The sequence below is a fragment of the Toxoplasma gondii genome, chromosome VIII, assembly GCF_000006565.2.
Source record: "Toxoplasma gondii ME49 chromosome VIII, whole genome shotgun sequence".
In the NCBI taxonomy this organism is placed as follows: Eukaryota; Apicomplexa; class Conoidasida; order Eucoccidiorida; family Sarcocystidae; genus Toxoplasma; species Toxoplasma gondii.
The window spans coordinates 677,799-690,057 of NC_031476.1; the positions used below are offsets into that span (position 1 = coordinate 677,799).

At 50.9% G+C, this 12,259-nt stretch overlaps 3 protein-coding genes across 3 annotated transcripts; 2 read left to right on the forward strand and 1 right to left on the reverse strand.

Moving 5' to 3' along the window:
- Positions 1–839: 839 nt before the first annotated feature.
- Positions 840–5,410, forward strand: TGME49_230200 (hypothetical protein; the record flags this gene model as incomplete). The annotated part of the gene is made up of 5 exons (XM_018780249.1): positions 840–944; positions 1,298–1,745; positions 2,703–3,275; positions 3,826–3,985; positions 4,963–5,410. 5 exons carry the CDS (start codon positions 840–842, stop codon positions 5,408–5,410), a joined length of 1,734 nt encoding a protein of 577 aa, XP_018636893.1.
- A 15-nt stretch (positions 5,411–5,425) lies between these two features.
- TGME49_230205 (hypothetical protein) lies at positions 5,426–6,790 on the reverse strand (the record flags this gene model as incomplete). The annotated part of the gene is made up of 4 exons (XM_018780250.1): positions 5,426–5,581; positions 6,031–6,108; positions 6,588–6,601; positions 6,745–6,790. 4 exons carry the CDS (start codon positions 6,788–6,790, stop codon positions 5,426–5,428), a joined length of 294 nt encoding a protein of 97 aa, XP_018636892.1.
- Positions 6,791–7,214: 424 nt separating this feature from the next.
- ALV12 (alveolin domain containing intermediate filament IMC10) lies at positions 7,215–11,804 on the forward strand. The gene is made up of 6 exons (XM_002367901.1): positions 7,215–7,710; positions 8,152–8,585; positions 8,841–9,313; positions 9,718–9,947; positions 10,171–10,393; positions 10,736–11,804. The coding sequence occupies exons 2-6, from the start codon at positions 8,284–8,286 to the stop codon at positions 11,188–11,190; spliced, it is 1,683 nt and encodes a 560-aa protein (XP_002367942.1). The 5' UTR covers positions 7,215–7,710; positions 8,152–8,283; the 3' UTR covers positions 11,191–11,804.
- Positions 11,805–12,259: the final 455 nt, after the last annotated feature.

A 12,259-nucleotide genomic window follows, 5' to 3' on the forward strand; every position in this document is an offset into this window, starting at 1 on the left:
GTCAGCGTGTCGGCAGCAAAGTTCCGGTTAACCAATAATCGCCCTTCAATTAGCCCTTTTCTCTGTGGGGCCAATACAGCGACCGGAGACGTGCGTAAACACAAGAACGACGAGAACGTGTTTGTTCCTTTCAAGGAAATTAGGCTCCTGGTGCTTTAGAGCTTTCCCATCTTTCTTTTAAAACTCCGTCCCGTCAGTCGCGTTGTAAGTAGAAACACCCATACATATTGATATTCAACGTCGAAAGGGACCAGAGATCAGTGCGATCCTTCCGCAACCGCACGACGTGTTTCGGAGACACACTCTTCCATCTGTTGCTGGGTGACTGTTTCTGCTGTCCCTAGGCGGTCTTTTGCTGTAGTCCGGGGCATTTGCTACTCTAATTGGTTGACCGCTTCTCCAGTACGCCTGTGTTTTCGTATAGGCTGGTGTACACTCGACGTGGCAGTACACTGTAGAGATAGACGAGCAGCTGCTGCCTCGTTCTGTAAAGCATGTGTCGCCATGATTTCTTCGAAAAATCTGTTATCCCCGATAGGGCTTTTCGCTTCGTTCCGTGGAACTGAACGCCACTTATATCCCGCGGTGTAAAAGACTTTCAAGCGATGTCGAACACTCAGTGGGAATTACGAATAGCAGCCGCCACTCGGCGTGTGACTGATGCGTGCCGTCAAGCAGGGCACCCCGTACCTGACATTTACGCAGCGTACTGCCTGTGTACAACAACATGTAGTGAGGAAAAAGATTTCCTTATAGATAAACTGCTTTCCAAAGAAGATCTCGATGAAGGTGACATACTGAGGGTGGCTGATCGAATTCAGCAAAACGTGGGCCCTGGGATGGCCTGTTTGAAACTTCAAGCAATTCACGAAGCGCGCCTGTTTGAAGAAGAAAGGCGGCTGCAAGGCCAAGACTCTGGCATTGCGAAGGATATCGCTGATGAGGTATGCTCTCGACTTCAAAAAAGTGCGCACATGACCACAATATTACAGTGCGTTACACGCTGTTGAGTCCTCTCAGTTGAAACTGGCGTGACATTGAACGGGCAGAAGGGATCAGCGGGAGACAGAAATTGTAGGGAAGGGCTGTACACCAGCGAAACTCATTCGCAGAAAGTCGGTTTTTGGTACTTGTTGTTTCTGAGCACTCGACAGCCCGCCACCGACAGGATGCCATCTATTCTTTAGAATTACTTCCGAATGCAGGTATCACAATACACACAATTACCGACACCGCTGTCCCTGAACAAATCACTGATATTTGGCTGGTTTCTCATGCCGCTGGTTTTCGCCTTTAGATTGTCAGCTTCTCTCACACGGTACTGAAGGACGTCGGTCGATTGGAAGCACTGTATGAGAAGGTTATTCAGTTCTGCTTTACCAGATATGTCGGTGCCCCATGGGTCAAAGAGGGAGACGACTCAATGGCACTGAAGGACACCAGGGCGGCGTTGGAATCTGCCTTCCCCATCTCCGGGCTGCGCTCACTGTTCGGCTTGACCCCTAGAGAGAGATTTCGTCACTTGGAAGAACTTAGTTGCATCGTGTTAGGAATCAGAATTTTCAATTCTCTGGTTGGCGGTGGCACCGCCCTTTGTCTGCCTGATCCGAAGAATCTTCTCACATTGCACAGCCCCGACTTACCTCTATCCATAGAGCAGGAAATTGAAGAAGGCGAAAAACAGATTCAGGAGCTCGTCAAAATCCTCCTACACTCTCCTGTGTTGTTGGCAAAAGCAGGCAGTGGTAAGAAGTCTGTAATCACAAATCGCAGACCACTGCGACAGAAGGGTGTGTATGGCCTCGAAAAGGATTCACTTCATGGGTTATCATTGGTTATAAAGTGCGGCTCGAGTTCTCAGCAGCCAGGCGCTCCATATGATTACACCGTTTTTCTTCACACTTGAATTGCCAAAGATGGATACCCTGGTAGGCCATGTAGACGCATCTAGGAATGCTAGTCAGATGTGACAACAGGAACTTCTTACAAGCTCGGAACAAGAGGCTCCGCGGTATGAATTTGTTTATCCAAAGTTAAATATGTGCAGTAACGCTAGTGACGACCAATAACAAGAACTAAAGGAATTCCGGACTCATCCGCCGGCCATGCAAAGAGTTTGCCAGTTACAAGACATAGGCAAGAGCTTACTACTTTGCGTGCTGTCTGATGTACGAAAAACAGCCTTGCTTCAATTCTTTCACTGCCACCCCTGATAAAACTGGAGTAGAGTGCTTCCGGGATATCTCACTGACTAACTTCGGAGTAGTCGCTCTCCGCCTGTACGTTGCGTCTTCGCGTTCTGCTGTGTATACGTTGACTGTCAACCAACACCTGCGAATCTTTGTACAGATTGTCACAAATAGTGAAATGGTGGTGTACAACAGTCAGAAAAGACAAATTACTCAGAAATGTTCTTAACTGACTTCTGATGTGGCTTGATAATGGGCGAGCAGAGTTCATATACAGGAATTACTGGCAACACGGCCTAAAATTTGGAAGTCTCAGCTCTCTATTTAGCATGCCACGACTGTGGTAGCCCACGAATTAAAATTGGGACTGAAAACGCATCGGATCAGCCTAAACAGTGTCTGCTATCAAGGTCCCTGTCGACACAGTGGACGAGAGGACGATGACCTAGGCGAAGAAGCCCGGCGCCAACATCTCATTCGTGTAGTAAGAGGGTCTGCCGTGCATGTTTACAGAAACTGCTGAGCAGGATTTGGCTCTGATTTCGGCGCAGCACATTTATATGACGCAGCTTAACGCCTACAGGAGGGCACTATTGACGGCATTCCTTCATACAAGGCACCATCTAAAGGAAGCCGTTTCCGAATGCATGTCGGAAATAGTGGGAGTTGGAGAAGAACTAAACAGTCAACCGTGCACGTCGCGCGACGATGTCTTCCCGAAGTTCTCGCGCATAGCCGTGTCCTATCGCAAAGCCTTCCAAGAAAACGAAAAGCTGTGCTCTCTGAATTGCCTCGTTGCCTTTCTGGCAAGCCTAGCTGGTGAACATACGCTCGATGTCGCCTCGAACGTCGAGTCGGCCTGTCGCCGCGTCCACGGTATCTTTGCCTCTGTGGGGCAAGGTGACCAAGAAGAATGCAGGGGAGTTCGTTCAGCGGAGAATGCAGAAAAGGAAAGAGATGACAATGAAGTAGAACGACCCGATGGAGAGCCTCCCAGAGAGTTTGATGGCAAGTTCGAGTTGGGTGGGAACTGCGCGTGGTGCTTGGCCAAATACGCCGCTCTTGTCCCTGCGGATCGTTCCATTGGTAACGCGACTCTGGCGCCCTGCCTAAACTAATACAAGACAATACACGCTGATATTCAGGTGGATTCGGTCATATTGACATTCACACACGAGGTCACATAGACAAATAACTAGATGAGTGTGGAGATACGTTGCGTCTGTACGAGTGAACATGGGCGACAACACCTGTCTCATGACCGAGTGATTTGGAGTCGACCCCGTCGGGTTGTCAACGGTACTGTAGGACTCGCCATCGGCACCCTCTTTTGTTCATCAGGAGGTGGCGGGGCCCAGCAGAGGGAGATTGTTTTCCTGACTCGGTGGAATTGAGCTTATTGTTACTTTGGTACAAGAAGTACGTTCCACCATGACTCAGCGAGTCTATCTACTCCTTTTGTGTGGATGCATGATCACGCCATCGCTATTGCTGTCCAAAGAGTGTGTGGATACTGTGCAACACGACTCAATCAATTTCTGAAAGAGCTAAATACAGCATGAACATGATGAGAGTCACTGCTCTAGAAATCCACTCTTCCCGTGTCTTCTTTCTACTGTCCGATGGGATGCGCCAGCTGCAATCAGCTACGGAGGTGACGCCTATGCGTTCTCAACGCTTCGTGGCGCCAAAGAATTTGCGCAGCATCCAGATCGTCTCCTGTCAGATATACGGCAACAGATAAGAAGACAGCCGGCCTTAATTCATCTTCTGAATCTCGATCGTCTGTACCCGAGGTAAGAATATTTTTTCGGTAGCTACCGTTAAATAATTCTTCATTCAGTCGCTGCCGAGTATCTATTATGATAATTGTTTTAGAGAGCTCTTGAAAATGGTAGGCCTCGGGGAGAAAGATGTTGTGTCCATGCGTATTGAGTTTGTTCTCCCGAAAATCTTTTCCTATGCCTCGCTCCTAAGAAATGAAGTGAATCCGCCGTACTCTGGGACGCTCTCAGAAATCGTGCTGTTCTGTTGAAGAGCGAGTTGGAGGGCTTGGTGATCCCAGCATTCCGCTCTTCGATAAAACTTCGAGGCATCCTGTGCGTGACGGGAAAAGACACTATGTCCACTCTCCGGAATATTCCTTGACTGAGGTGCCTTTCTGTTGCAAACCGTGGACATTAAGTCTTGTGATAGCCTTCGGATCTGCCGTCCTTGATTGAGCAACATGCTGTTCTCTTGCCCTCTTGCATTCGGTTCTGGAGTCGGTAGAGGTATTAGACATTCGTATCATTCCACACCACTTAGGTGAGTTTCCAATAAGGAGGCGATGGTATACACTGTTGCAACAAGACCCTCCACCGCAACAACAGAAACGATTTGCCCTCGGCAAATCTTCGATCATGCCACATCCACAGTCGACAACTAGGGACCACGTGTGCTTGTTGAGAGTCTTGTCATCCACAGTGGCTTTACTTCCTCGTCTTTCGTATGGAAAGGTTGAGGCCTCACTTAACGACGTGGGATCATATATATATATATATGTACATACATACATGTGTTCAAATGAAACATTCTACGAGTGGTCTGGCTACCGTGATGCTTAACGAAGGGGCACCTGTAGAGGATGAGCCATGGACACAAGCAGGATCATGGATAAAAACGTCTGGCCGATGACAGGGGATAGTCCATCGCCTTTCATTTTTGGCAAATCGCGTCGTTCTCTCGAAAAACCTGCGACTCCGGTATGCACGGGTGATCTCTTATGAATCAGGTCCAGCCTGCGGAATATCCTCAAGCTCCAGCGAAATATCGCCACACGTCTGAAGCAAGAAACACCACGTTTTGGTAAAGACACTGCCACAGCCGACCAGCTGTTCCTTTTGCTTCACGAGCCTCGGAATGCCGACGCTGCGGTTATGACTCCAGTACATTTCGAAACGCTTGAGAGAGACACGTCGTACCACTGGAACGAATGGGAGTTGAGGCGCAGAGCCCTAAAAGTAGCTGATATTCTCAACAGGACAACAAGGAGCTCACAGACGAAAAGCTCGCACTGCCGTATGGAACAGGAGACACAGGTCTACCCGCTCAAAGAAAAAGAACAGAACACAATGAAGAGCAAGGGCACGAGTACCATCCGAACAAAGAAGTACATAACTGGTCTACGAGGAAAAACGAACACTAAGGCGGAAACAGTCAAGGTCGAGCTAGACCCGTGATTTACTCCTTTCAAGTCAGGAGATGGCAAGGCACCGAGCAGTCTTTTTTCTCCATTTCATCCGGCTGGACACTGCTGGTAGCCGGTAGTGGCCTTTGTGGATGTTCTCGCTGGCCAGACGATGCGGTCGCAGTTGGTTATTGTTTCGGACCACTTCCAGCAGAAGGCTTGACTGCGTCAGACAGAGTTGAAGCCGACCAAGAGACATTCGTAATTTGGGGGCCTTTTTGTAATATCTCGGTCAGCAGTGGATTCCTAATGATTTCACCACTACCTACTCAGAGCAACTATTAGTTGGATCCACAGCCAGATCCCGCAACGAAGTTGTAGAACAAATATTTCACCGTCTCGCACTGCGTTCCTCCAGAATGATAAAGATGAACGCCACCCACCACAAAAGAACATCCGACATGCATAAAGTTTCCCATGAAGTCCGTTGTCTGCATTCACATCACCAACGCGGTGTATCGTCCCCCTGTAGGCTACTCTATCAGCACCATCACCTGCGGCATATTGTTGGAAGGAACCGTTAACGATCGTCAGAGTGAACCTACTGGACTGCTGGTTTTGGAATGCTACTTGACAAGTCGGAGCTGCACACATGCGGACAATTACACTTACCCAGTCGTGGAAGAATTGCTCAGAATCAGCTTCCTTTTGCTTGCTGTTACGCTTCATGCCTGTGCCAGCTGCACCCACCTAATCATGGAAGAAAGGCTCAGATTCAGCTGCGTTCAGTTAACTGTTGCGCATCGTGCCTACTTTCCGACAGCATCACGTCGCTGGGTACCCAACACAAAACCGGCTCTGCTGAAGACCCGGACACCTTCTAGGCACCCACTGATAAACGCCCAATTTAGTAAGGCTGTCTGCTGTCGGCATTTCCCAGAGGCTGTCAGTTCTCAGCAATTTTCGCTTCCAATGGCGAGTTGTCTGAGCTCCTCCAGACACAACACTGGGACACCCATTCAAGCTCCTGCTGCAACTCGTTCAAATAGCTCGAATGCCTTGCATGTACCACTGTATTTCCCACCAGTGCGTCTTCTATCTGAATGAGCTTTTGAGTAAGTCTACTTACGAAAGTGGAAGCGAGACTTACAATATTGCGACGTGTTGTAATGTCCCCACGCGCAACAGTGAAAATGCCAAAAGAGGTATTTCAAAAGCAGGCGACCCACCTTCAATGTACCTCCTGAAGGTTGACTTGTGTCTCCGTGTGAGGAAGGCTCCCCGTCGACCCCAGGCCGCCATATTTCACTGTCCAGGAACCAGGACGTTTGACGCGTCACTTCCGTGTGTGAAGGTGACGGCGCTTCTGTGTGCCAGACCACTTACGGAAAGATGTCTTCCCGGGGACCCCGTAGGTCGGTGCGGAAGGCATCTGTCTCTTTCTGATCAAAGTAATACTGTTTCCTATAGCAACCGGGCGACAGCGAGCTTTTTACGCTGCTTTCCGGATCCCAGAAGGTGTGGGTCCGTGTTATTCCGCGTGCGAAAGCAAGTGAGCGAACGAGGTTAGCAGAGCAACTGTCTCAGCCAAACCCCGGTCGTGCGCACAGCCGGCGATTTCTGGAACGTGTTCCGAGTGCCATTGGGCATTCGTGGGGTGGCCTGCTAGTGACATCTTATCTCGAGCTCGAAGCAGGAACACCGGGACCAGACGAGTTGGATCGATCGCTGTCACGAGGTTCGACTCTGTAGAGAGGTCCCAGCGCGGGTCGCCTGGGATGGACACGGACACGCGACTTGCCAGGCCCGCGCGTGCGCGTGGTGCCTTGCTGCGGCTGGTTCGCTAGTCCTGTGCCATGTCATCACATTTTCCTGTTCGTATCAAGAGCCTGGCACTTTTGAGGTCTCTTTTTTCGGTCTTTTCTCCCAGTTGTTTTTCCACACAGTTCTTCCACGTCCAGGAATTTTGTTGTCTGACACGCAGTACTTGGCATTCACAGAGTTGCTCGCTTTGTTCTTCCGTCAGGTAATCGAGCCTCTCTGACAAGGCAGCCAACCTAGTGCAAGGACGTGAGTCATTTTACGTAGTCCGGCTTGCACGGCAGATCTACCCCGAGCGCGAGAAAGAAACTCCGCTCAGCGTTAGCGTGGCCTCGTTCGGTGTTTCTTCCAAGGGAATTGCCTGCAATTGCCGCTACCTCTTCTGCCAACGTTTCAGGGATTTCGACGGTCTTTTGTCTGCGCTCTTTCTTTGCGAAAACCCCTCTTCCGCACTGCCCAGCTCGTGCCGCCGTCCTGGCGCGCAGCTCACGCCGTCCACTCCGTCAGAGGGCAAAGCTTGGCAGCGCTCAAGTAGGCTCGCAACCTCATTGTAGCTACAGGGTAACGTCTTGTGAAATGGTTCTTCGCCGCTGTCGGAAAGATTTCTGCTAAGTTTCAGATTTGGCACATCTTCTTTTACTCCCTTCCTGACTAGTCTTTTACGCTTCATTTAACTGTACCGTGTCGCAGCCGCTTCGGGTTAAGCGCACTTCGCGCTGTTGAGCAAGCTCGCTGTGCTTCGATTCTCGAGGTTCGTGTGTACCCCGGGAACCTTGGGAAGGCAGAAACGGGCTTTTGCGCATTGAGCTATACTTTTTTTTCTGACGCGACAAACAGTTCCATCACAGCTGCCAGCGACAGTTTTTTTGGCAGGACTCGGTGGTGGGATCCTCTTCGTCTGACCGCAGAAATCTAACGTACTTGATGTCCATCAGGCCTGTCAGTGTGTCTGTGGCCTGTGTATGCTTGCAGGTGCTCGTTGTTCAGGAATCGCCAAACAAACCTTCCAGTGGCTTTTCCTACTCACGCAGGACCTCTGATAATAGGAGTGGGCACGTGTTCTCGTCCTAACGCTATCCTCGATTCCCTTTTCGCACACACACAATGTCTCAGTTTCAACAGCCACAGTCTCCTGCGGGAGGCTCGATGTTCATTACCGGCACAACGGAAAATGCCGAAGTCGAAAGGGTGAACGTTCGCCTGCAAGCTGACCAGCCCGTCGTCCCCGTTCCCGTGTACCAGGATGTGTACAAGCGAGACAAGTACATTGAGGTCCCCACTGTGGAACTCAACGACACCATCATTCCAAAAGTCTACAACCAGAGCGCCGTGCACGAGGTGCCGAAAATGGACATCGCTTTTCAGGAGAAGGAGGTCGCTGTGCACACCGAGAAACTAGTGGACAGGTGAGCAGTGATTCATTCTAGTGTTCTTCGTCAAAAATACTCCATCAGGCAGTTGTCTGTGGAAACGCACGGCAAGTCTTGAGCGTCACCTACGTCCATGCCAAGCGATGACGCAATGCTCAACCTGGTTTTTAGATCCGCATACAGCCCGCTTGCGGCAGATTCTTCCGTGTGAGGCCCTGCTACGTTCATTCCCCGCAGTCTTTTCCTCAGTTCGCCATTTCTTTCCGGCTGTCCCTTCGTGTGGACTCTCAGAGACGTCGAGGTGCCCGTGCTGGTGGGCTACGCACCTCAGTTTGTCCCAAAGTGGGATGTCCGCGAGGTGCCGCGACCGGTGCCCAAGTACGAGGGCGAGCAAGAGGTGATTGAGGTTGAGGTTCCGGAAATCGAGTACAAGGACACTTACGTTGAAAAAGAAGTTGTCGTCGATGTCAAGGAAAAGATCATCCCCAAGGTGACAGAAGTCGTGAAGGAGGTCGAGGTTGTTCAGTACGAATGGAAGCAACAGTACCAGGACGTGCCTGTGTACAAATACGTTCCCAAGTTCGACGTCGAACTCGACTGCCCCCCCCCCATCATCGTGCCGTACCCAGAAACGCGCTTCGTCAAGGAGGACCCCAGCGTGGTTCAGCCCTACTGCTCTCCTTTGACAGCCTGCTGCCCTGGAACTGCCACACACAAGGTGGTGACTACCGACAGACTTTACGTTCGTGGAACCGATGGTGCCGGTAAGGAGACTGCGAATCCTCCACTCAGTTTCTAGCGTCTTCTTGCTTCGCTATGCCAACATCGACACTATCAAAAGAAACAACTTCGTTTCTCTGGTTTTCTTCTCTTTGTACGGATTTTGCAACTATAAGGTTGGATTCCCTGAGAGATGGGAGATCCGGATCCCTGATAGTCCTGGCGTGACAAGAAGAAATCATTTCTTGTTGACGCTCGGTTTCCATGCTGGCCCTTTGACGTACCCAACGTGCACTGTACGGAAGCGTGCGTTGCTTGACTTGACTGCATGTGTGATGGAAGCCGCGTTCACAAAACAGACCCTTACATGCTCCTTCGTGTGCCCTCGCTAGCAAGTCTTTCTTCATAGCCTCCAAAGAAGCGTTTGCTTCGGTTCTCTGTTTTTCAGGTGCCTCGCAACCAAGCGCTCCTCTCGTGACTGTCGGTGGCGCATTCCACAGCATGTCTCCGGATGTTCAAATGCAGTCTGAGGCTATTCCCTCTGCCCACGGTGTTCTTCCGGCTGACTACGTCGCCCAAGGACAACTTATTGGCGACGCCCCAGGCTATTCATCAGAGGGACAGCTTCCTAACATCCAGCTGGCCCCTGGACCGGTCTTTCCCATGCCCTCACCGCAGGTACGAAGGGTGGACCGACCACAGAAAGGTTGCCTACGCTCCCCAGTGCACAAAAACACGGCAACCTTGACTGTGGGTGTTTTCTAGTAGAGTCTGTTTTTCCGGGGTTCCCAGCAAGTGTCCTCTTTCGTAAAAGGTAGTAGATAGACAGTTGTTGCTCTTTTCACTTCTTTCCGCGTCGCCTGATCAATTTCCCGAGTCTTTCGGTTCTTTCCGTGTGTAGGTGGAGCAACCCGCGAGCTCCTTCGGTGGATCATCTTCCGGTTCTGAAGCTGAAGAAGCAAAGCCCACTGCGTCGGAGAAACAGAGCTTCTGGAACTGGCTTTTTGGAAAGAAGGAGGAAACCGGCAAGGTGGCTGAGCAGAAGAAGCAAGAAGCTATTGACTACACTGCCCACTTCCAACAGCTCCACCAACAGGGTACCCCCTCACACAAGGCTGAAGGACGTAAGCGTGTGATGCTTGAGAAAGAGCCGTAGAGGAGACGCCCACGGAAAGCGCATTGGTGTCAGAAAGGACTGACGGTCGCGAATGACTATGAAGGCTAGCATGTGGAAGCTGGCGAAAACACGTAGACGTTTTCTTCGGCGTCAGGTACCAGTATACTCGCTCACTGTGTGTAACCTGCGATCGATACGAGCGCGCAAAAGGCAGAGAAAGCGCCGCTGAACTGACAGCGCTGGCTTCCTTCTTTGTCGCCTGCTCTTTCTTATTTCGTTTCCCCGTTCTGTGTCTTCCAGATTTGTTTTCACAAGTTGTCCCTTTTCTGTATCTCTCTCTTTTTCTCAGAAGCCGGAAAGGATGATACCGCTACCAACCTGGAGCCCTCTGTGGTGTACAAGGGCGTCGTCAGCAGACCCGCCGTGTTTGCAGGCAACCTCAACCCCATTTCCTTCAAACTGCATGCGATTGAAATCCACCAATTCATCCCCTTGCCCAACGTTCGCGTGCCCGAATTCGTGAAGGCCCTTCCCGACGGCTTGATGGCGACCGACGTGTCTGGCCTTGATCGTTTCTTTGGGTCCGTGCCAACAGGCTGGGCAGACCCTGATGTCACGGGTATTCCGGCTCCGATGATGAGCGACATTCTTGCCGGCAACATCCAGGCTTCCACAACGAGCCCTCTAATTAACAATTTGTCTGAGAAGTTCGTGCAGCAGGAGAACACGGTTCAGCAAGCGCAGACCGATGCCCGCGCCGCTAGCGGAGTAGGATTGGGCGAAGAGGCACAGATCAGCGCCTAAAAGAAAACGGTTTTGGATGTTGAGCAAGTCAGAGACGTCCCACAACACACATGGCTACAACTGAGAAAGGGAACTAATTTTTAGGGACAGGGCATGTTTTTTTGTAGAATCCCTGCTGTGCAACTGCACGGTGCTTTACGTTGTGAAGGACGGCAGAAGGCCGAAGCACTGGAGGGAAATGACCGCATTCTCTGTCTTGTCTTCGTTTCTTAGACTCCAACTGTACACCGCTGGGACAACGTATGAAATGCGTCATTCTCGTCGTTTGTCGCTCCTTCCGGCAGCGCAGTGAGGTCGTCCTCATTCGTCGCTGCGTGTGTTGGGCAGGGTTCGGGCCTTGCCGAGCGCTTCCTTTCTTACCGACGAGATCCACGTGCCCTCCACGCCTTTTCAGTGTCGTTTATTTACTGAGCTCCGTTTCGGGGCGCAAAAGCGCTTTTGTGTAATTGGAGCCTGAGTGAGGCCCCGAAAACGGTTCGAGCGATCCGCCCTTTCGCGCCTAACACTCGCTGCTCAGACGCACTTGCTGGAACGAGAGACTGTGCGGTTCCCGGCGGTGTGAAACTTTTTACACAGAATGCGTGTGAACAAGATAATAAAGGTCGCGCACTGGCAACGCCCCTTACGGAAACACTGTTCACCTCTGTCCGATTGGCTCACACATTTCCTCCAGGACAGTAACCATTTCTTCGGCAAACTCAGTCCTTGCCGCACGCGATGTTCAAAGAACAAAGCAGGCCTTCCTCCAGAACAACAGAGCTGCTGAATTCAAGTTGGATATACTTGCAACAGTCACGGAAAGTTGTTTTCGAGATACCCTGAAAACAGGCTTGTCTGATCGCCTAGCGGGCTGCATGTGACATATGCAGAAAAACGTGAAGACCACTAGGAAACATAGAGAACTGTTGGCTGGTGCTGCCAAGCCTGTCTGAAAAGTTGGGTCGACTACCATGTGACACCGTGGCGGCGATTCTCGCTCGTATCTGGCGTGTGTTTTGTTGAAATTTCAATTCTTGGCAAATAACTCCACGTATGTGAATTCAGAGAGGTGCCAGAACTGCTACAGCCC

What these genes read in the sequence shown, in the direction of transcription:
- ALV12 (XM_002367901.1), top strand. Translation starts at nt 8,284, where the DNA reads ATGTCTCAGTTTCAACAGCCACAGTCTCCTGCGGGAGGCTCGATGTTC. An exon ending in ACCGAGAAACTAGTGGACAG is followed by an intron (nt 8,586 to 8,840) that starts GTGAGCAGTGAT and finishes GTGGACTCTCAG; the next exon opens with AGACGTCGAGGTGCCCGTGC. An exon ending in TTCCCATGCCCTCACCGCAG is followed by an intron (nt 9,948 to 10,170) that starts GTACGAAGGGTG and finishes TTCCGTGTGTAG; the next exon opens with GTGGAGCAACCCGCGAGCTC.